The sequence below is a fragment of the Ochotona princeps genome, chromosome 2 (genome assembly GCF_030435755.1).
Source record: "Ochotona princeps isolate mOchPri1 chromosome 2, mOchPri1.hap1, whole genome shotgun sequence".
In the NCBI taxonomy this organism is placed as follows: domain Eukaryota; kingdom Metazoa; phylum Chordata; class Mammalia; order Lagomorpha; family Ochotonidae; genus Ochotona; species Ochotona princeps.
The window spans coordinates 28,144,925-28,166,886 of record NC_080833.1 but is presented as its reverse complement, the minus strand read 5'-3'; the positions used below and the strand labels follow the sequence as shown (position 1 = coordinate 28,166,886).

At 49.3% G+C, this 21,962-nt stretch overlaps 3 protein-coding genes across 3 annotated transcripts in view; 2 read left to right on the top strand and 1 right to left on the bottom strand.

The window, feature by feature from the left end:
• The window catches only part of ZC3H12A (zinc finger CCCH-type containing 12A), a 251,865-nt gene that overhangs the window by 189,614 nt on the left and 40,289 nt on the right, over window positions 1-21,962 (bottom strand). The window lies entirely within an intron of this gene.
• Window positions 1-21,962, top strand: part of MEAF6 (MYST/Esa1 associated factor 6) — a 115,527-nt gene that overhangs the window by 69,663 nt on the left and 23,902 nt on the right. The window lies entirely within an intron of this gene.
• SNIP1 (Smad nuclear interacting protein 1) lies at window positions 550-13,803 on the top strand. The gene is made up of 4 exons (XM_058679115.1): window positions 550-829; window positions 1,905-2,007; window positions 11,613-12,211; window positions 13,067-13,803. Exons 1-4 carry the CDS (start codon window positions 621-623, stop codon window positions 13,332-13,334), a joined length of 1,179 nt encoding a protein of 392 aa, XP_058535098.1. The 5' UTR covers window positions 550-620; the 3' UTR covers window positions 13,335-13,803.

The window sequence follows — 21,962 nt, the reverse complement described above, 5'->3', positions numbered from 1 at the left end:
TTCCACAGCGTTGGTGCACAACTTTGTTTTCCGCTGTATCGTTTAGGTCTGCTGTAGATGGTTTCTAAACAACATCTCCAAGGGCCACGTTAACGCCCATGAATTGTCTAAAGAATTCCCCACTGCTGTACACTCGGGTGGCCCACATGTAATGCACGGCCACGAATAGGCTTCAGAAGTTAGCTTCTTTAATAAAGACGAATCTTTCATCTGCTGGTTCACTCCCCAAATGGGCTCCACAGACGGAGCCGAACTGATCCAAAGCCAGGAGCCTCTACCTGGTGGGGGCCCAGGGACTTGGGCCGTCCACCGCTGCTTTCCCAGGTCACAAGGAGGGAAAGTGGAGCGGCCGGGATTCGAACCTGCAGACTGAGCACTGGCTTGTCCAGCCGCGGCGCTGGCCCTCGGTCCTTCGCTTTCTCGGCTCGAAACTCCCGCCCTCGGAGCCGACTTCCTGTTGCCCTGCCCACAGGGGCAGACGTCACGTGATTCGCACTCCCGCCGCGGGGCTTGCTGGGAGATCGCGCCCCCAGGAAGTTAAAGTGCTTAGGTCAGTCTCGTCATTTCCTTCAGCGAGAGCAGCTCAACGGATCGGTGTTCTTGTGCTCCCGGATCCCAGCATGAAGGAGGTGAAGAGCGAGCGGGAGCGCAAGAGCCGCCGGCGGCGCCGGGAGGCGGATGAGGCGCCGGCCGTGGCCACGGTGGTGGTGAAGCAGGAACGGCTCAGCCCCGAGGCCGAGCCGCCGCCCGGCCCGCACCGGCCGGACCCGGGCGCTGCCCCGTCCCCGCCGGCCGGGCGCCGCGGAAGCAGAGCCGGGGGAGGCAGCCGGTAGGTGGGACGCCGCCGGAGGGGCTGGGGCCCGGGCTGGCGGCGGGAAGGAGCCTGGGCTTGGTTCCGGCCGCGCTCCGCCCGGGAAGCTTGCTTGGGGTGGGGGTGGTGCACCCCGGTGCTGGTCACCCGCGCTCTGGCCAGGCGTGTTTGCTGGGGAGGGGGTGCGCCCCGGTGCTGGTAATCCGCGTTCTGGCCAGGCGTGTTTGCTGGGGAGGGGTCGCATCTCGGTGCTAGTCACCTGTGCTCCGGCGGGCGTGTTTGCTGGGAAGGGGGTGCGCCCCGATGCTCGTCACCTGTGCTGCTGCCCGACGTACTTGCTCTGGTTTTGGTCACCCCTGCTCTCGCTGAGCGTGGAGCTCCTGGTGCCCAGCGGGCAGGGCCTGGTTCCCCACCCCCAGCCTCTCGCAGAGCGCATGGCCCAGCAGGTAACACGCATAGTGAACCTGGGAGGATTCTGCCCCATCTGTCCTCCAGTGACTGCGGTGCTGTGTTTCCAGTTCTCTGACCCCACGTGAGGATCAGAGCCATTGCCATCTAGACTTCCCTCTGAAGTGCAAGACTCCTTGCTCAGCAGTTTACCGTGGTGTACTTCACTAAATACTGGGGGCCTGCTAAAGACCCCGCCAAAAGTACTTATCCGGGAACAGCGTGATTGTGGGAGAAACTGGGGGAGCGGAACAGGAGCGTGTGGCTGGAGTGCAGTGATGGAGGAGGAAGAGGTGCTGTGAGCAGGGCTAAGGGTCAGGGGGAGTGATAGGACCTTCCGATGGATTGATTGTGATAGGATGTGGGGGTGCTGGATAGTGGAGGTGAGCCCTGCATGGTGGTGGTGGCTGCCAGCGTGGAGGGGAAGGTTTCCGAAGGCTGGGAGTCCCAATCCGTGTTCCCTAAGGGAGGAGGTTCCCAGGCCGTCACCAGGGTGACCAGGGCAGCAAAGTGAAGCCCTGGCTCCCCACTGAGCTCAGCAGAGACCAGGGTGGTGTTTGTGTTGGTGGGTGAGCTGACACTGGAAACAAATTCATAGAGGGCAAGGGAAACTGAGATGCAATCCTTTGTGTGCCTGCTCTGCAAGGTCCCCTGCCAAGAAGAAAAACAAGTCATCTGCCCGAAGGAGCAAGTCTCCCCGGAGCAAGAGGAGTAGGAGCCCTCACCACTCAACGGTCAAGGTGAAGCAGGTCAGTGGGGTTGGGGTCTTGGGGTGGGGTCTTCCTCCAGAGGCTCTTCCTGCCACTGCCAGGGAGACACAGCACTGAGACTGTGTATCTTTCTTTAAATGTCTGCTGGTTTTCTGAGACTTTTTAACCCAATCCCCAGTAGGTACCCTCTGCTCTTTTTAATTTTAAAGTTGCAGCCTCAGGACTCTTGGAAAGGGAGAGAAAGATTTTCCACCTGCTGTTTGACTCCCCAAGTGGCTGCAACAGCCAGAGCCGAGCCAATCTGAAGCCAGGAGCCAGCAGCTTCTTCTGGGTCTCCCAAGCGGGTACAGGGTCCCAAGGTTTTGGACAATCTTCCACCCGTTTCCAAGCCACAAGCAGGGAGCTGGAAGGGAAGTGGAGGAACTAGGACATGAGCCAACACCCATGTGGGTTGCTGACGCTTGAAGGTGGAGAATTAGCTGCGATGGATCGGCTCGGCCGGGAGCGATCAGTCCGAGGGGAACAGGACCCCGGGAACGGTGGGCAAGGATTCGGCGAGTGACAGACAGACGCAGCAACTCAAGGCAGTTGTATCTGAGTGCATTTTGCAAAAGCAAGGCATCAACTTATATACAATAGATTATTGCAAAGGGACATTTTCTGTTTATTCATGTGGTTACATTTCTACAAACAATTATTCCAGGGAGGTAAGCGGGTCTGTTGAGAAAAGGTTGTTCTCTAATAGCCTGGTGACAAACTGCGGTTGCTATTTTTTATGGACGTAGTTTGGCACCAGTTGCAGTTTTAATCATTAAGCGGTTAGCTCTCATTGTGCTTTGTGCCTTACATTGGTTTTAATATTAACCTGTCTGTTTTTCTTAGTTTTTCTTCCTGTATGGTTTTTTTAAGCCACAGATCTCTACTATAATCTTCTTTTTTGGAGTTCTCAAAAATAGTCCCAAGTAGGTTTATTAAAGCTAATGACCTGATAGTTTTTATCTCATACTGCTTGCAATCCTTGTCCAGTCTCCCGTCAGAAGGCTTCATAGAACTATAAAGGAATATTGAGCCTTTGCCGCGCATAAATAACATTATTCCAGCCATAAAGATAAGAGCAAAGAGTACAGCGAGGGACACCAAGACCACTAGAGATGCAGTCAGATCCAGGCGGCATCCTTCCTTGAAGCTTCCGCCTCAGCCTGGTGATGTTCTCACGCAGGCTCCACTGGAGGTGGTGTGACAATTAGCCGATATGGCTATCATGCTAGCCACTATAAACTTTATTTTGGAATAAGTACTAGTTTAGATATGTCTGTCAGAAATGAGACAGACAGGAGTCCTCTACCCTGTGTCTGCCGGTGGAAACATGGCATAGAAGTCTAGTAGCAGTGTCTCAATTAGAAAATATGACCATCTAGATAGAAGAAAAAGGAAAAACATTTTCACTACGGTAAGGATTCACATGTTGTCATTTTACACCCACATCCACTTTCCCACCTTCGTCCTAGCCACCTCTAATCTGTCAGTTTTGTCATTTCAAGAATGTTATGTCAGTGCTGTCAGAGGCCATATAGCCGTGGGAACCGGCTTGTTTTCAGAGTGGAATTCTTTGGCATTCCTGTTATCGCATTGATCCGTTGGTTGCTTTTTGTGCTGAGTGGTATCCGTGGTTTGAATGTAGCCATTCATTCGTAGAGGAACATTTGGGTTTCCAGTTTGGGGCTCTTACACCTCAAACTGCGGGATAAACATTGGTGGAAGGGTTTTGTGTGAGGATGGGATTTACTGAGAGTATGGCTGCCGGATCGTGTAGTAGATGCATGTTTAATTTTTTTAAAGAAATTGTCACGCTATTTTCCACAGTGGTTTTGTTAGTTTTCTAGGACTGCTACAAGAAAATACAGACGACTCAGATGTTAGGAACTTGTTTTCTCATTATTCCAAAGCCTAAAATTTAAAGGTGAAGGCATCAGTAGGTGTGGTTCACTTGGCAGAACAAACAAAAATCTTCTCGGGCTTTAAGGTGGTTCTCTTCTCACCACGCCCTCTCCTAATCTTTCCTCTGCATAGACAGCCCTGGTTTGCTCTTAGGAGACCAGCTGTTTTTAGGACCCAGAGCCCCACAGTCATTCTGACTCAAGCCTATCGCCTCTTAATCTCATCTCAAAGTGATTTCATTTCAAGTCACTGGAGTTTGGGAGTTTGATTACATTCATTTTAGTGAGCACAATTTAGTCCACAGCTGTGGTGGTACTTTTTTTCAAAAACATTTATTCATTTATTTGAAAGAATTGAAAAGAGTGAAAGGAAAAGAGAGATCATATCCATGCCTTGGTTCACTCTCCTAATGGCCACAGTGGGCCTTTGGGCCATTGGGCCAGGACAAAGCCAGGAGTGGCCTCAGGTCTCCCACATAGGTGCAAGGGCCCAGGCACTTGGGCCATCCACGCTACTTTCCCAGGCGAAAGAGCAGGAAAGGAAGTGGAATAAGCGGGAATCCAATTAATGCCCATATGGGCTGCCACAGCATTGGCCCCAGAAGTGCCATTGTAGCATTCTAACTCCACCGGCTGTGTGTGAGGGATTCAGTTGTCTGTATCTTTTGTTGTTGTTGTTGTTGTTATTATTATTGGGTAGTCAGATATACGGAAGAGGAGAAACAGAAAGATCTTGGGTCCACTGATTGACTCCACAGGCGTCTGCAGAAGGCCGAACTGAGCCGATCCGGAGCCTCTTCTGGGTCTCACACGTGGGTGCAGGAACCCAAGGCTTTGGTCTGTCTTTGACTGTTTTCCCAGGCCACAAGCAGGGAGCTGGATGGGAAGTGGAGCAGCTGGAATATGAACCAGTCCATATGGGATCCCTGGAGTGCAAGGTGACATTCATGTCCTGGCTGCTCCGCTTCCCATCCAGCTCCCTGCTTGTGGTCTGAGAAAGCACTGGAGGATGACCCAAAACCTTGGGACCCTGCACCCCCGTGGGAGACCTGGAAGAAGTTCCTTGCTCCTGGCTTTGGATCGGCACGGCTCTGGCCGTTGTGGCCACTTAGGGAATGAATCAGTGGGTGTAAAATCTTCTCTGTCTCTCCTCCTCTTTTGTATATCTGACTTTCCAATAAAAATAAAATAATTCTTAAAAAAAAAAGAATGCCCAGTAGAGGCTGCTGTTGTGGCACAGTGCGTTAAGCTACTGCCAGCCATGCCAGCATCTCAGATGAGTGCTGCTTCGAATCCTGGCTGCTCTGCTTTCATCCAGCTCCCTGCTAATGTTCCTGGGGAAGCAGCAGAGGATAGCCTAGCTCTGTGAGCTGCTGCTGCCCAGGTAGGAGACCTGGTGTTCCAGAGTGCGGCTTCTTCTGAGTTTCCCATGTGGGTGCAGCAGCCCAAACATCCTTTGCTGTTTTGTCCATGCCATTAGCAAAGGTTTTGATTGGAAACGGAGGGCAACCAGGTCTCAGACTAGCGCCCCTCTGGGATGGCAGAATTGAAGGTGTTGGTTCATCGCATAATGCTATAATGCCGGCCTTTTTCTTTGGTCTTTTATACATTTTTTTTTTCCATGTCTGAAATGGCAGTTTTCTCCACTGTTTATCCAGTTTAGGGTTTATTTGGTTTCTTGAATCTAAAAAGAGATCCTTTCATCAGAAGTTTTTTGGTTGCCTGTCACCCAATATGGGCACCAGTACGGGTCCAGCTGTTCTACTCCCAGTGTAGCAGCCTGGATGACCTAGAAAAAGCAATGGAACATGGTGCTAGGGCGTGGGGTGCTGCACCCATGGGAGAAACCAGGGAGAAGCTCCTGGCTTCATCCAGGCCCAGCCCTGGCTGTTACATCCATTTGGAGAGTGAACCAGCGAGTGTACCATCCATCAGTCCAGCTCTGTTGGTTTACCCCGTCTCCCCTCCCCCACCCCCAGCTCTGACTTTCAGTTAATGTTTAGGAGAAGAAAGAAAGTTCTCTTTGGTTATTTCCCCAAATACATCACTTTTTTTTTTTTTAAGATTTTTATTTATTTTTATTGGAAAGGCAGATACACAGAAAGGAAGAGAGGCACAGAGGAAGATCTTCTGTCCAATAATTCATGCCCCAAGCGGTCACAATGGCTGGAGCTGAGTCAACCCAAAGACAGGAGCCTGGAGCCTCTTCTAGGTCTCCCACGTAGGTGCAGGGTCCTAAGGCTCTGGAGCATCCTCGACTGCTTTCCCAGGCCACAGCCAAGGAGCTGGATGGGAAGCAGGGCTGTGGGGATTAGAACCGGCGCCCATATGGAATCTTGAGCGTTCAAGGTGAGGACTTTAGCTGCTAGGCTACTGCTTTGGGCCCCTATCTGTGACGACTTCAACATTTTGTTGTGGGAAATTTCACACATGTCTAACATCTTTGTCACTCAGAGAGTGTTGAGTGTTTCTCTGTTTCATGTCTGTTCTTCTCCGTGTCCCTCTTCTCCCTCAGATTATTTTGAAGCAAGTTCCAGACAGTGTTTCATCTATAAATATTTTAGCCTTTAGCTTCAGAAGATAAGAATTCCTTGACAGCCTAATGACTGGGGCAGGTGTTCTGGCACAGCTGGTGAAGCCACTGATTGGCATGCCCGTGCTGGCGTGAGGCCTGGCTGCTCTGCTTCCTGCCCAGCTCTCTGCTGTTGTATCTGGGAGGCAGCAGGTGTGCTCAGGCACTGAGTTCCTGGCCAGCTGTGAAGCCGTTTGAGGAGTGACCCAGTGAATGAACTGTCTCTCTTTCTCAGTCTCTCCCTCTCCCTTTTGTTTTAAACAAAACCACACAGCCACAAATCCATTATCTCACTTGATTTTTAGAATATCTAAATTGCGGGCCTGGCACGGTAGCCTAGCGGCCAAAGTCCTCATCTTGAACGCACTGAGATCCCATATGGGCTCCGGTTCAGGTCCTGGTAGCCCCGCTTCCCATCCAGCTCCCTGCTTGTGGCCTGGGAAAGCAGTGGAAGACAGCCCAAAGCCTTGGGACCCTGCATCCACATAGGAGTCCCAGAAGAGGCTCCTGGCTCCTGGCTTGCTCTTTTTGTCATACAAAACTGAAGCCCAGTACCATCAAACTATTCTCCCTAGCCCCTGGCCACCACCAGCGTACTTCCTATCTCTAGATTCGCCTACTCTGGTCGGCCTCCCTCACCTTTGGTGTGATAGGTCAGTATTTGTCGTTTTGTGTCTAACTTAACTAAATGTCCTTGAAATTCCTTATTTTGTGACATCTGTCAACTTCCTTTTTTAGGGCTGAATTCCTTGGGTCTTAAATGATGTTGTGAACATTAAGACCCTACTTTTTTTTTTCTTTAAGAAAAAAATATATAGATTTAGATATAGATACCATTCAAAAGGCACGGCTGTAGAGAGGAGCAGAGGCAGATCTTGCAGGCACTGACTCACTCCTAGATGGTCACACAGGTGGAGCTGAGCCAGTCCGAAGCCAGGAGCTTCTTCCAGTTCTCCCACATCGGTCCAGGTTCCCCAGGACTTGAGCCATCAAGCACAGAGCTGGGTCAGAAGTGGAGCAGCTGGGGCAGGAAGCAGGAACTTGCACCATACGGAGTCCCTGTGTGGGCCTAGACCTGACTTGGATTTCATTAGGATATATACTTAGAAGTGAAATTGCTAGAACATACAGTGAAACTATTTTCCACAGTGACTACCATTTTACATTCCCACCAGCAGTAAACAAGGATTCCATTTTCTCTCCAATTAAATAATATCAGCTACCTGATTCATGTTTCTATGATTGGCTTATGATCTTTGTATAAATTTATCTGTGAAGCTCAGAATCAACCTTGCCGTTCTAGATCTTGGTTCCCTGTAGGGTCATATTTCTGATAACTTTTTTTTTTAGATTTATTTGTTTTTATTGGAAAGTCAGGTATACAGAGAGGAGAGAGAGATCTTAGTCTGCTAATTCATTCCACAAGTGGCTACAGTGACCGGAGCTGAGCCGATCCGAAGCAAGGAGCTTCCTCCAGGTCTCCTATGCGGGTGCAGGGTCCCAAGGGTTTGGGCCATCCTCAGCTGCTTTCCCAGGCCACACGCAGGGAGCTGGCTGGAAAGTGGGGCTACCAGGATACGAACCAATACCCATATAGGATCTTGGTGCAGGCAAGGCAAGGACTTTGGGCACTAGGCTACTGTGCTGGGCCCAGTTTGCAGTTTTTCTCTTGCAGGCTTCTGTGATGTACATCCCCAGGAGTCATCTGGAATGTTCCTGTGGCCCGTGGGTTATATCTCGGGTCTTGGTCAGTTTCAGGTTCACTTAAGACACCGAGTGCTTGGGTCACGAGGCGTACAGTGTTTCATTATCTGGCTGCTTAATCACCTGGGACAGGCTCTCACAGTGAACTGTATTTTATTTAACCTTATAGATGTTTCATCACCTGAACTTCAATGATCTAATGTCTGAAGGCCTGGGGGTTTGAATCTGGTGGGCCTGTGTGTGACCACCCACGCGTGGTGGCTTGGGTGGCCGGTGCTCTTGGATGTGTAAGTTCCTATGTACCAGATCATTCCCCCCTGGAGATTGTCCTTGACTTTCTGTGACTTGAATGATATATTTCAAAATGTTTTTTGTGGTGTTTAGTTGATTATGCTAGGAACACCTTGTTATCTAGTCCATTAACGTGGAAATTTATTCACATATTGCAAAATTTTCTTGTTTCTTTCCTCTTACTTAGAATATTTTAGAGGTATTCTTATGTCTTTAGCTCATAGCCTTTAATGACTGACATTCCCCATTGTGCAATAATGTATTTAACCATTCTGTCATTGAGGAACTGTGTTAGTTTTCTGTCACTTTAAGAAATACCTGATGGCATGGCATGATAGTGTAGTGGTCAAAGTCCTCGCTTTGCATGCGCCGGGGTCCTATATGGTCGCCGGTTCTAATCCCGTCGGTCCTGCTTCCCGTCCAACTCCCTGCTTGTGGTCTGGGAAGGCTATCAAGGACGGCCCAAAGCCTTGGGACCCTGCACCCGCGTGGGAGACCCCGAAGAGCTCCTGACTCCTGGCTTCGGATTGGCTCAGCTCCGGCCGTTGCAGCTGCTTGGGAAGTGAACCATCGGACGAGGGATCTTCCTCTCTTCCTCTCCTCCTCTGTGTATCCACCTTTCCAATAAAAATAAATAAATCTTCAAAAAAAAACAAATACCTGAGGACCCAGCGTGGTAGCCTAGTGGCTAAAGTCCTTACAAGGCATCCCATATAGGCACCGATTCCCATCCAGCTCCCTACTTGTGGCCTGGGAAAGCAATCAAAGATGGTCCAAACCTTGGGCTCCTGCAATCGTGTGGGAGAATCAAAAGAAGCTCCTGGCTCCTGGCTTTTTGTCTCCTCCGCTCCGGCTGATATGGCTGTTGGGGAGTGAGCCAGCAGGTGGAAGACCTCTGTTTTTGCTTCTCTCTGGGTATCTGCCTTGCTAAGAACAAAAATCTTAAAGTATCCGAGAAGCTACTTAAAAAGGTGAGTTTTGGTTCGTGGTTTTAAAGTTTCCCGATTCAGTGGACGCCATTGGTTTGACCATGTGGTGAGGCTGGTGGTGGCAGTGCGGGCAGGGGCACAGTCCAGAAGCAGAGAAGGTGACCATGTCCACATTGGCTTGGTAACCAGCCCTGTGGCAGAAACTTCTGAGATGACCGACTTCCCACCTGCCCCCTCATGGACTAGTTCCTAAAGCCAAAAGGTAGATTAGGCCTCCACCTTCTTAGACATTTAGGTTTTGACTTTCATTTTAAATATGTGCATTGGTTTGGGAACCAGATCACTTCAAACTGTAGTGAGGACATGAGATTGTTTACAGGTTTTGAGTAAGATTGCCGTAAATCCATGTAAATTGTGCATTTTTGTTAGTATTTCCATAGTGTGTGTATGTATGTGTGTAGATAGATAGATAGATAATTTTTATTTGAAAGATTTACAGGGAGAAGGAGAAACACTGAGGAAGATCTCCCATCTGCTGGTTCACTCCTAAATGGCCGCAGTGGCCAGAGCTGAGTTGATCTGAAGGTAGAAACCAACGGCTTCCTTCTGGGTCTCCCATGTGGGTATAGGCTCCCAAGTGCTTGGGCCCTCGTCCCCTGCTTCCCCATGCCATAGGCAGGGAGCTGGATAAGAAGTGGAACAGCTCGGACATGAACTGGTGCCCACATGGGAAGCCTGTGCTTGAAGGTGGATATTAGGCTATTGAGCCATGGTACCAGCCCCTAGGACAGATTTAAGTGGGATTCCTGGTTGATGAAGTTGTATGTGCCATGAAATTACCCTAAATAAGCTATGCAGTTTAGTTTCTGAGAATATCCATTCTGTAGTCTCTCTCTTTTTTTTTTCTTAAGATTTATTTATTTTTATTGGAAAGTCAGATATACAGACAGGAGGAGAGACAGAGAGGAGGATCTTCTGTCCGGTGGTTCACTCCCCAAGCAACCACAATGGCTGGAGCTGAGCCAGTCCAAAGCCAGGAGCCTCTTCCGGGTCTCCCACGTGGGTGCAGGGTCCCAAGGCTTTTGCGTTTTCCTCAACTGCATTCCCAGGCCACAGGCAGGGAGCTGAATGGGAAGTGGGACCACCAGGATTAGAACCGGCGACCATATGGGATCCCGGGCGTGCAAGGCGAGGACTTTAACTGCTAATTTCTTGCTGGGCCCTGTAATTTCTCTTGACATGAGCTTTTATTGATCTTTTTAATTTTGCTAACTTGAAAAGTTCAGATTTCTTTTTGAACTGCTTTGGTTATTAGGGGAAACACAGTCATGTATTTGTCAGTCATTTCTGTTGAGAGGTGCTCATTGATGTCTGGCCTGTTTCTCTGCTGGGTTGTTGGTCGTGCTGCTGTGCCTTCTCACTGCCAGGTTAGAGTGTTCATTGACCATTGACGTCTGGCCCGTTTCTCCGCTGGGTTGTTGGTCGTGCTGCTGTGCCTTCTCACTGCCAGGTTGGAGTGCGGCGTGTTGCGGTTTCTCCCTGGCTGATTTTCAGAGCTGGCTCTTCCAGGAAATCGTGAAATGTTTTTGCATCTTTTAAGTTCCCCAATCCCCAGTAATGCGGTGGTTGGGAGTCTGGGCGTGGTTTCTCCTCTTGTAGCTCCCTCTCCCCCATATTCAGGAAGAAGAAAATGTGTGAACAGGGGTCTCACCCACTCTCCCCTGATCTTTGGCCCTTCCCTGATCAACTCTGTAAACATCATCAATGATAAAATTAAATTTTAAAAAAGGAAGAAGAAAGTCTTCAGCAGTATCTGTCGATCCATTTTTACAGGTTCTTCGATTTTGTGTCATCTTTCTTAAGCCTAGATATTGAGTAATTTGGATTACTGTTGAAATAGGGTCTTTTAAGATCATAGTGTTTTCATTTTGGTGTAAGAGAAAGCTAGCTGTTTTCTTTGACATGACTGCTGAGCCTTCTCTGTTCAGTTTTCTGTGTTCTCTCCCCTGCCGATTGACTGTTGTTATCCCTGGCGTTCTGGGGCCACAGTTGAGAAGCAGCAGCATCTTTATAACGGTTGTGATTGATCTTGTTTATGTGGGGAGTTTTGCTCCGAATGCTGGAGTCCTAACCAGAAAGGCCTTCTGAGCGAACATAGGCTGCTCCCAGATGCAGGCCGCCTTTCATTCACTGAGTCTCTTTGGGTCTTAGGAACGTGAGGAGCACCCTCGGAGAGGACGGGACGAACGGCAGCATCGTGCGCCCTCAGAGCAGGAGCACCGGAGAGCTAGGGACAGCGACCGAGACAGGCACCGGGGCCATTCCTGTCAGCGGAGGAGCTCTCCCGAGCGGTCTGCGAGCGCACAGGCTCAAGGACGGGACCGAGACCTTCAGAGCCTGCAGGCTCAGGATGACGACGAGCGGGAGTTTTACAATGCCAGACGCCGTGAGCATCGCCAACAGCATCAAGTCAGTGGCGGGGGTCATGAGTCGCAGGAGATGGTGCCTCGACCTGCTGGCAAGAAAGAAAAAGTGGCACCTGTTAAGGAGAAGCCAAGCTTTGAACTCTCCGGGGCCCTTCTCGAGGACACCAACACCTTCCGGGGGGTGGTTATTAAGTACAGTGAGCCGCCGGAAGCACGGATCCCCAAAAAGCGATGGCGCCTCTACCCCTTTAAAAACGACGAAGTCCTTCCCGTCATGTACATTCACCGACAGAGCGCTTACCTCCTGGGGCGGCACCGCCGCATCGCAGACATCCCCATTGACCATCCCTCGTGTTCCAAGCAGCATGCCGTCTTTCAGTACCGGTAGGTACCCGGTGGGGGATGCCAGCAGAGGCGGAGTGTCTGGGCTAATCACATTAGTGAAGTTTTCCTTCATCTCTGGAGGAGTCCCATACCCCTTGGGTCTAATACTGGGCTTAGGGGCCATTGTGAATCTCCCTGTCCTAAGAGTAATCATTTAGATTTGTGCCAGAACATTGAACCAGTTGTCAGAAGACCAGATTTATTAGAGTCTGCCCCCATGACATGGTAGCTGCTTGCCCTGTGATGATCCACTCCGTAAGCCTCAGTCTCCACTCCCCTGTGTGCTGTCCAGAGGGCTGACCCTGACTGACAGTGCCTGGCATCAGTGTTTGCTAACTCTGGGTCTGGACAGTGTGTGTGTTGGATCTGTCGCCACCTGCGCCCCCCCAGCAGTCTATGTGGGAGCTGAGTCAGGTGCCTACGTCCGCTCAGCCAGCTGAGAAGGCCAGCGCTCTGCAGGGTGTGATAGGTGGCAGCCATAGCGCAGCTCCCTCGCCTCCGAGGTCCAGATCCAGGCAGGAGCCAAAATACCTTCAAGTGTCATATACACAGTTTTTTCCAGAATACATGAAAAATGTATAGTATAAGAAAAACCATGTGTGGATTCCAATTTTTTTTTTTTTCCTAAAAAACGCTCATAACACTTTTAAACTTTATTTTTGTACAAACCTGTTGAAGAACCTGCGTACGTAAGCTGCTCCCTGTATCCCTGCTCGGGGCCCTGCTTTTCCTGATCTGCATCGAGTTCAAGCCAGGTGATTGACGCCAGCTGGACAGAGTGGGCCAAGGGCTCTGTGGAGACTGGAGGAGGTAAGGCAAGCTTGTACTCACAGACTTCTCTTCTTACTCTGCCAGGCTTGTGGAGTATACCCGCGCAGATGGCACCATTGGCCGCAGGGTGAGGCCCTACATAATTGACCTTGGCTCGGGCAATGGAACCTTCTTGAACAACAAGCGCATTGAGCCACAGAGATACTATGAACTGAAGGAAAAGGATGTACTCAAGTTTGGGTTCAGTAGCAGAGAGTACGTTTTGCTCCATGAGTCATCAGATACGTCGGAACTAGACCGGAAGGAAGACGAAGATGACGAAGAGGAGGAAGGCGGGGTTTCAGACAGCTAGCAAACTGAGAAGCAGTCCACGCTGACAGGGCTCCTTCTCCTTCTCGGAGGGCGTTAGGATGGACTCCAGGAGAACCGCGGTGCTCTCCGCATTGCCTCTTGTTGCCTTAAGTCTTTCTTGCTGGCCAGCTTGTTGCAGTTAAAGGACACGGACTTGGGTTTGGATGAACTCTTGCCTGTGGTGCCCCAGCCACATGCCTGTGGGCATTTGTTTTCAGAACAGTCTTCACCAATTAAAACCCACCGTGTTCTGGTAGACACGTTGTGGCATTCGTTGGCACTGCTTAGGAAACGAAGCCCTTGGCCTCCAAGGGGACTCTCGGCGTGTTCTCTTTGTACAGGTACTTTATTTATATTGTAGTTAGGCTTTGTCGGGCAGGATTTTTGCTCTTCCTTTTGAGCAGTGGATCTTAGTAAGCTCTGGTTCTCAGCAGAACAACCTCCCATGTGTCCCAAAGCTTGGACCTGGTTGAGCTCTTGAGTCATAAATGTTTATTTGCACTTTGTTTTAGGGAGCTGGGAGTTTACCACATGACCTCGTTCTTAACTGTCAAGCAGGTGCCTCGTGGCACCCGCTTAGTGTAGGACAGTATGGGAAGATCGTGGGTGTGATTGAACGGAAGTGGGTCGTAGACGGAGTTGCGAGGAGAGAATTCCTGATTTCCCCCATGCAACATGTACATAACAATGTTTTATCATCTTTTGCATTCTTTAGTTTTGTGTTTTTAATTCAAATGTTACCTCTTTTTCTTTTGAGAAATAGACTGTCACTCAGGTGGCAGGGTCTTTGCTTTATTCCTAACAGGATCAACATGTGTATATGTGTGAAGGAGGGTCCGTGGCCTCCATGCTTCCACACGTGTTAAAGCAGTTGTTCAGGGCGGTGGCATGTACCTTCCCAGGACCGGAAAGCAAGAGGAGTGCCCACTTTTCTTAATTTCCTACCAGAGAAAAGTGTGTGAGTAGGGAAGTAATGAACTGCTTGTACACAGTGTTTGTGTGTGTGTATAGATGAGTTGTGTGCTAAAGAGCTGCCTACTGATTTTCCTATGACAAGATTTTGTGATATAAATGTGCTACTATGTGATAGGCAAAGGCCTCCCTGCATTTGAAAAGCGGGTATTCATTTATATGTATTTTTGGGATAAAAAATAATAAAATTTGTAAATATAGCCCCATTTCAAAGGATAATTCTCTCCTAGTGTAGCTGAGTGTTCATCAGTGCTTGTAGGGATAAGGAGGTGATCGGGTTGCGTGGCAGACACCAGGCAGCAGTGAGGGTGGGACCGACAGCTGTGCTGGGATCCGGGTCTCTCCTTCCCCTGCAGGGAGTAGGGTGTTGGTAAGGGGTTTCTCCTGCCCAGAGTGGGGCTCTGCCCACGTGCACAGTGGCCTTCACACCAGTGAAGAACCTGTCCACTCTGCTTGAGCAGGGATGTGCCCGGCAGGAGAAAGGATGCAGCCCCGGTCCGTGCCGCTACCCACTATTCCTCCTGGGCTGAAACTTCTGAGGCTTTCAAACTGGAACATCATCTTCTCCATCGTCCTCACTTTGGTTTCAGGGCTAAAGGTTGGCTTGTTTGGAAGTTGGGGTTGAGGGGGAGCAGATGGCTAGCCAGTGTCCAGAAGAAATTGAAAGATTCTCTTTGGAGAGCAAACATCTCTTTAGGCCAACCAGTTGGAGGATGAGAGACACTACAGCCAGCACTTGCACAACACATCCCACATCCACCATCGCCACTGCTAGTTCCCGCATTTTGCTATGCACCCTACCTCCCATATTACATACATAAAGGAGGCTTTTTTTCTGGGGTGAGGCCCTCATGTGACCTCTCACTCCAGGTCATCGCTGCTGTTTGAGCTGCTGAAGCTTCCTAGGTGCCTGCTGTAGGCTGCGCACAGCCCCCGGTGGACACAGTGACATATGACCACGTTGCCCACGTTTCTTTAGGACAAAATCCCAGGGTGTCGGGTACCCTGGCCTAAGGAAGGGGTCACTTCCTGGATGAGGCACTCTATACCGAACATCTGGGAGTCTTCCAGTTTCCCTGATTTCAAAAAAGCCAGTTTTGGGCCCGGCGGCGTGGCCTAGCGGCCAAAGTCCTCGCCTTGAAGGCCCTGGGATCCCATATGGGCGCCGGTTCTAGTCCCGGCGGCTCCAGTTCGCATCCAGCTCCCTGCTTGTGGCCTGGGAAAGCAGTCGAGGATGGCCCAATGCATTGGGACATTGCACCCGCGTGGGAGACCCGGAGGAGGTGCCGGGTTCCCAGCTTCGGATCGGCGTGCATCGGCCTGTTGCGGCTCACTTGGGGAGTGAATCATTGGACGGAAGATCTTCCTCTCTGTGTCTCCTCCTCTGTGTATATCTGGCTGTAATAAAATGAATAAATCTTAAAAAAAAAAAAAAAAAGCCAGTTTAGATCCTCAGACTTGAAGTTGGCTTAACTATAAACTTTCTTAAAAGTCATTCCGTTTTGATGCTGATGCCCATCTTGGCTATGTCTGTGTCTCCAGGCCAGCTGACTGACCTGCAGATCGGCACTGTGACAGCGCAGCAGTGCGGAGCCCTCAGGCCCCAAGGCCCTGCAGCAGCCCTGCACTGCACAGATCTGGGACTGAATCTGAGGGTTCCGCCCTCAAACCTATTAGGCTTTATCGTAGTCCAGTCGTCTTATTCTAACATTGACAAAAGACAACTCACTAAATGAGGCTGATCATGCGACTCTGAAATACTGCTGATACATTGCAACAGAACTAATTGAGATAGTAGAAGATAAAATTTTTTTGCATTGAATATGCCAGTATTTGATTTTTTTTTTTTTAAAGATTCATTTACGCTTATTTGAAACAGGTTTAGGGCCTGGTGTGGTTGCTAAAGTCCTCACTTTGCACAGGCCAGGATCCTATATGGGTACTGATTCGTGTCCTGGCTGCTCCACTTTCCATCCAGCTCTCTGCTTGTGACCTGGGAAAGCAGTAGAGGATGGCCCAAAGCCATTGAAGCCACATGGGGAGCAAACCAGTGGGTGGGGGAGCTTTCTATCTCCTCTCTGTAAATGTCTTTCCAATTTAAAAAAGAGAACATTTGATTGCTTTTAAAAAGTTTATTTATTTGAAGGGCAGAGCTACGGGGGAGCAGAGAGAGAGCGCTTCATCTACTAGTTCACTTCCCAGATGGCTGAAATGGCTGGAGCTGGGCTGGTCAGAAGTCAGGAGCTTCCTCCAGGTCTCCGTTGTCTGCACAGCAACCCAAGCACTTGAACCATCCTCTGCTGCTTTCCTGGTCTGTTAGGAGGGAACTGGATCAGAAGTGGAGCAGCTAGGATCAGAACTGGTACCCTTATGGGATGCTGGCACCACAGTTAGGAAATTGGCTTACTACACCACTGCCCTGGCCCCAAAACGTTTAATTTTTAAAAGCTTATTGGGCCCAGCGGTGTGGCCTAGCGGCTAAAGTCCTCACCAGGACCCCATATAGGCACCGTTTCTAATCCCGGCAGCCCTGCTTCCCATCCAGCTCCCTGCTTGTGGCCTGAGAAAGCAGTCAAGGACAGCCCAAACCCTTGGGACCCACGTGGGAGACCCGGAAGAACCTCCTGGCTCCTGGCTTCGAATGTGCTCAGCTCTGGCTGCTGCATCCACTTGGGGAATGAATCATCAGACGGAATATCTTCCTGTCTCTCCTCTCTGTATATCTTACTTTGTAATAAAAATAAATAAATCTAAAAAAGGAAATGGTTTTTTTTTAAAAAAAAAAGCTTATCATTTGATAGGGTGCAAGTTAATATGTATTTTTTTTTTAAAGATTTATTCAGTTTATTACAGCCAGATATACAGAGAGGAGGAGAGACAGAGAGGAAGATCTTCCGTCCAATGATTCACTCCCCAAGTGAGCCGCAACGGGCCGGTGCGCGCCGATCCGAAGCCGGGAACCTGGAATCTCTTCCGGGTCTCCCACGTGGGTGCAGGGTCCCAATGCATTGGGCCGTCCTCGACTGCTTTCCCAGGCCACAAGCAGGGGAGCTGGATGGGAACTGGAGCCGCTGGGATTAGAACCGGCGCCCATATGGGATCCTGGTGCGTTCAAGGCGAGGACTTTAGCCGCTAGGCCACGCCGCCGGGCCCAAGTTAATATGTATTTTTAAAGATTTATTTTGAAAGAGGGTTGTTTCATCTGCTGGTTCTGTCCCCAGTTGGCCACAATGGCTGGGGCTGGGCCAGGCTGAAGTCAGGAGCTAGAAGCTTCATCTGGGTTTCACACATGGGTTGCAGAAACTCAAACGCTTGAGTCTGCTGTTGTACTTCCCAGGACCAGAAACAGGATCCCAGCGGCTGGACCTGGATTGGGTACCCATGTGGAACGTTGGCATCACAGATGGCAGCTTACCCTCCCGGGCCACCAGCCCCACTGGTGGTTACACTTCTAACATCCTTCCCGCTGTGGAAATGTGTGTGGATCTGAGGAATAAAACCGTATCATGCGTGTGAATACAGTTTTTCTGGGTATGTGAGTTTATGCCTAGTGAAAAGACTACTTGCTTTAAATTTAAAAGGTTTATTTATTTATTTGAAAGGGAGAGAAAGAGAAAGATCTTCCGTCTTCCAATTCACTGCCCAAATGTCCACAACAGCCAGGGCTCAGCCAGGAGCTGGGAATTCTGTCCAGGTCCTGGCAAGAGGGGAAGGGACTCAAATATTGGAACCCATCATCCATTGCCCCCAGGGTGCACATTAGCAGCAGAGGCGGGGCTCCATCCCTGGCACTGGGAGATGCAGGCCTGCCTAGAGGCAGCTTGATTCATCCTACAGTGCTTGCCTTGGGAAATGATTTTTGAAGTGAGTAGATGTGTTTACTCTGAAGTAATGAGTGAATCCAGTCAGTGGTTGCATACCTTTAGATGCTAGCAGTTGTTTATAACAGCAAGAGGCAGAGCAACGATTTGGAGAAGGGCTATACTCTGCAACAGGGGACATTTGAGGTATGCCTTAGAGAACAGACTGTGAAGCAGTAGATCAGACGGCACAGCACAAAGAACAGCAGGACCAAGTTACGTGGAAAGGGCCCTGTAAGGCCTGGGATGAGGAATGACACCAGTCCTAATTCGGGGATCTTTGCTCTGGACTTGTCTTCCCTGCAGAGTATAGTGGAGGGAACTGGTGTATCAGTAGGGTGACCCGTTCACAAGGGAGTTGAAGGAGATCGTGGTTGAGCAGGACTTCATGGGTAGTGAGTGTCCCAGGTGAAGCCTCACCAGCTCACAGCCAGAGCTGACTGAACATCGTATCAATGAAAACGTAGATGTTCTGCAATGGATTGCCAACCAAGAGCTGTAAACTGGGACCCGGTAATAAAACTGGACAGTACTGAGAAGGACTTAGGACATAGCACACCTGTACATGAACTCAGCTCATCCTCATAGCCCAAAGGAGCAGACTTACCTGTTCTATTTTGCAAATCAAAAACCTGAAACATGGGCCCCATGCAGTGGCCTAGCGGCTTAAGTCCTCGCCTTGAACATGCCAGAATCCCATATGGGCTCCAGTTCTAATCTCGGTGGTCCCACTTCCCATCCAGCTCCTTGCTTGTGACCTGGGAAAGCGGTCAAGGACAGCCCAAAGCCTTGAGACCCTGTACCCGCATAGGAGACCTGGAGGAAGCTCCTGGCTCCTGGCTTTAAATGGTTCAGCTGTGGCCATTGTGGCCAATTGCGGAGTCTCTTTCTCTCTTTAAATCTGCCTTTCCAGTGAAAATAAATAAAAAAGAAGGAAAAAGGAAGAAAGGTTTCTAGGAAGACAAATACCAATATGCTTCAAAATGCCTGAAGCGATAAACTAATAAAGCACTGGAGAACTCAAAGTTGAATAGGAAATGCAGACAAGGTAGACCGCTGGTTGCTGCTGAAGATGGACTGTTACTTTGGTGAGTCTTCTGAAAACAGCCAAAAGCGTCTGTGCAAAAAAAAAAAAAAAATCTCAAACTACACAAAAACTGACAATTCAGTGAGAAGTTACCAGCTAGCATGCTGAAGCCTGGTCTGGTGAGCAGACCTTACTCAGCTAGCTGGGGCGGAAGTGGAAACTCAAACGCCAAAGGGGACTCCAACAGGCAGTGTTTCCCAGGGAAATAACAGGCATGCCAAAGAACTAGCCCTTCCTGAATGAAAGACCAGATAAAGATATCAGATCTTCACAGGGAGCTGTAGGCTGGAAGTCCCTAAAGAAGTGTCTCCAGGCTTCCACTGAAAAAAACAAGTTATTTTTAAAAATGTATTTGTTGTAATGGAAAGGTATATCTACAGAGAGACAGATCTTCCATCCATGGTTCACTCCCCAAATGGCCACACAGCCAGAGCTGAGCTGATCTAAAGCCAGGACCCAAGCTGCTGCTGGGATCCCAAAGCTTGGGCCATCCTCTGCTGCTTTCCCAGGCCACAGAAAGGGACTGGATGGGAAATGGAGCAGCTGGGACTTGAACCGGCATCTATATGGGATCCCAGCACTTGCAAGGAGAGGATTAGACAATTGAGCTGTCGCACCAGGCCCAGAATATCTTTGTCTCTGTCTTTCCTCTCTGTAAATCAGCCTTTTCAATAAAAATAAATTAATTTTTTAAAAAGTGTATTTATTTATATGAAAGAGGAAGAGACAGACCATCTGCTCACTCCCCACCTGGCTGCAACAACTGGAGCTAAACTGATCCGAAGCCAGGAGCCAGGAGCTTCTTCCAGGTCTCCCGCATGGGTGCAGGGTCCCAAGCACTGAGGTCATCTGCTGCTTTCTCAGACACGTTATCAGGTTCCGAACCAGAAGCAAAGCAGGCGGAAATGCTGGTGTTGCAGGTGGTGGCTTACTTTGCTACGCCCCAGGCTGGCTTTTATTGACGGGGGATAGGAAATTATTGAGCTACCATCCACTGCCTCCTTGGTCTGTACATGCAGGAAGCTGCAAACAGGAGCAAATCCAGGGTGCAAATCCAGACACTGATGTGAAATGAAGGTGTCCCAACTCACAGCCTAATCTCTAGGCCAAAGGCCTTCCCCCACGTACATTACCTTGAGCAAGTGGACCAACTCCTTGAAAACTACAATCTACCAATATTTTCCAGTTATGCATAATCCTCACTATTAAGTAAATTGAATTTTGAATTAAAAAGCTTCTAAAAGTGTCCAGCATGATCACTCAATTGGCTAAATCCTCTTCTTGTAAGCGCTGTTTACATGAACATGTGAGTTGACACAGGAAAAAATCTGATGAACTTCAATACCACTTCTGATAAAAACTCTTGGCACACCAGGCGTATAGGGGAACTTTTCCATTACGATAGCTTAGAGCTAACATTACAGTGTATGGTGAAAGATGGAGTGCTTTTTACCAAAGAGTCCAAGGCAAGAATATTCATTTTGTTTTGTTTTTAATATTTATTTTTATTTGAAAGGCAGATTTACAGAGAGATCAAGAAAGATCTTCCAACTGCTGGTTCACTGCCCAGATGGCTGCCATGACTGGAGCTGAGTTGATCCAAGACCAGGAGCCAGGAGCCTCCTGGTCTCCCACATGGGTACAGAGATTCAAAATCTTGGGACATCCCCTTTGCTTTCCCAGGCCCTAATCGGGGAGCTGGATTGGAAGTGCAGCAGTCGAGACCCAAACTGGTGCCAATATGGGATCCCAGTGCTTGCAAGATAGAGGATTAGCCTGTTGAGCCAGCCCCAAGAATATCCGTATTTATCACTCTTAATTTAATGTACTATCAGAATCCCCCCCATCCCTCCCCCAACCATGCCCAGATAGAGGAGAAAAGGGAAGAAAAGGAAAATTGGAAGTATTTGTCCCACCTATCTCTCCCAATGCCTCGACCTTCCCCGACCCCATGAGTCCTTGCCAACTATGTAAACAATATTAAAAATTATATATATAATATAAAATATATACATATATATGTTATCAGAAGTCCTAGTTAGGCACAATAAGACAGGAAAGCCGGAGCTGGCATGATGACAGTGGATTAAGCCACCACCTATGATGCCCTGTAACCCTTATAAGCACTGGTTCGAGTCCTGGCTCCTTACTAATGTGCCTGAGACAGACAGGAGGACATCCCTGTGGTTGACCTGGAGGAAGCTCCTGGCTGCTGGCTTCCGCCTGGCCGGCCCCAGCAGCTGCAGCCATTGGAGTAGTGAAGCAGCAGGTGAAAGATGCCTCTGTGTCTGTCCCTCTGCCTTGGAAATAAATTAAAGCTTTTTTTTCTGAAGGAAAGGAAATGAAAAGCAGCCAGGTCTGATGTAGTGGCACAGCAGCTTAAGCTGCTCTTGGAATGTCCGCAGTCCAGAGTCGCAGCTGCTCCTTGTCCCGTCCAGCTCCCTGCTCCTTGGAATGCTGCAGAAGCTGACCCAAACCCTGGGGATCATGAACCTGCATCAGAGACTCAGAAGAAGCTCCTGCCTCCTGGCTTCAAATCGGCTCAGCTTCAAATTGGTTTGTTATGGTTGTTCATTATGGACAAGTAGATGGAAGATTTCTCTGTCTCTCCTCTCTGCAATTCTCTTTCAAATTAAACCAAATAAATATTTTAAAAATAAAAATTGTTTATTTGAAAAGCAGAATTACAGAAAGAGAGTCAGGAGCCAAG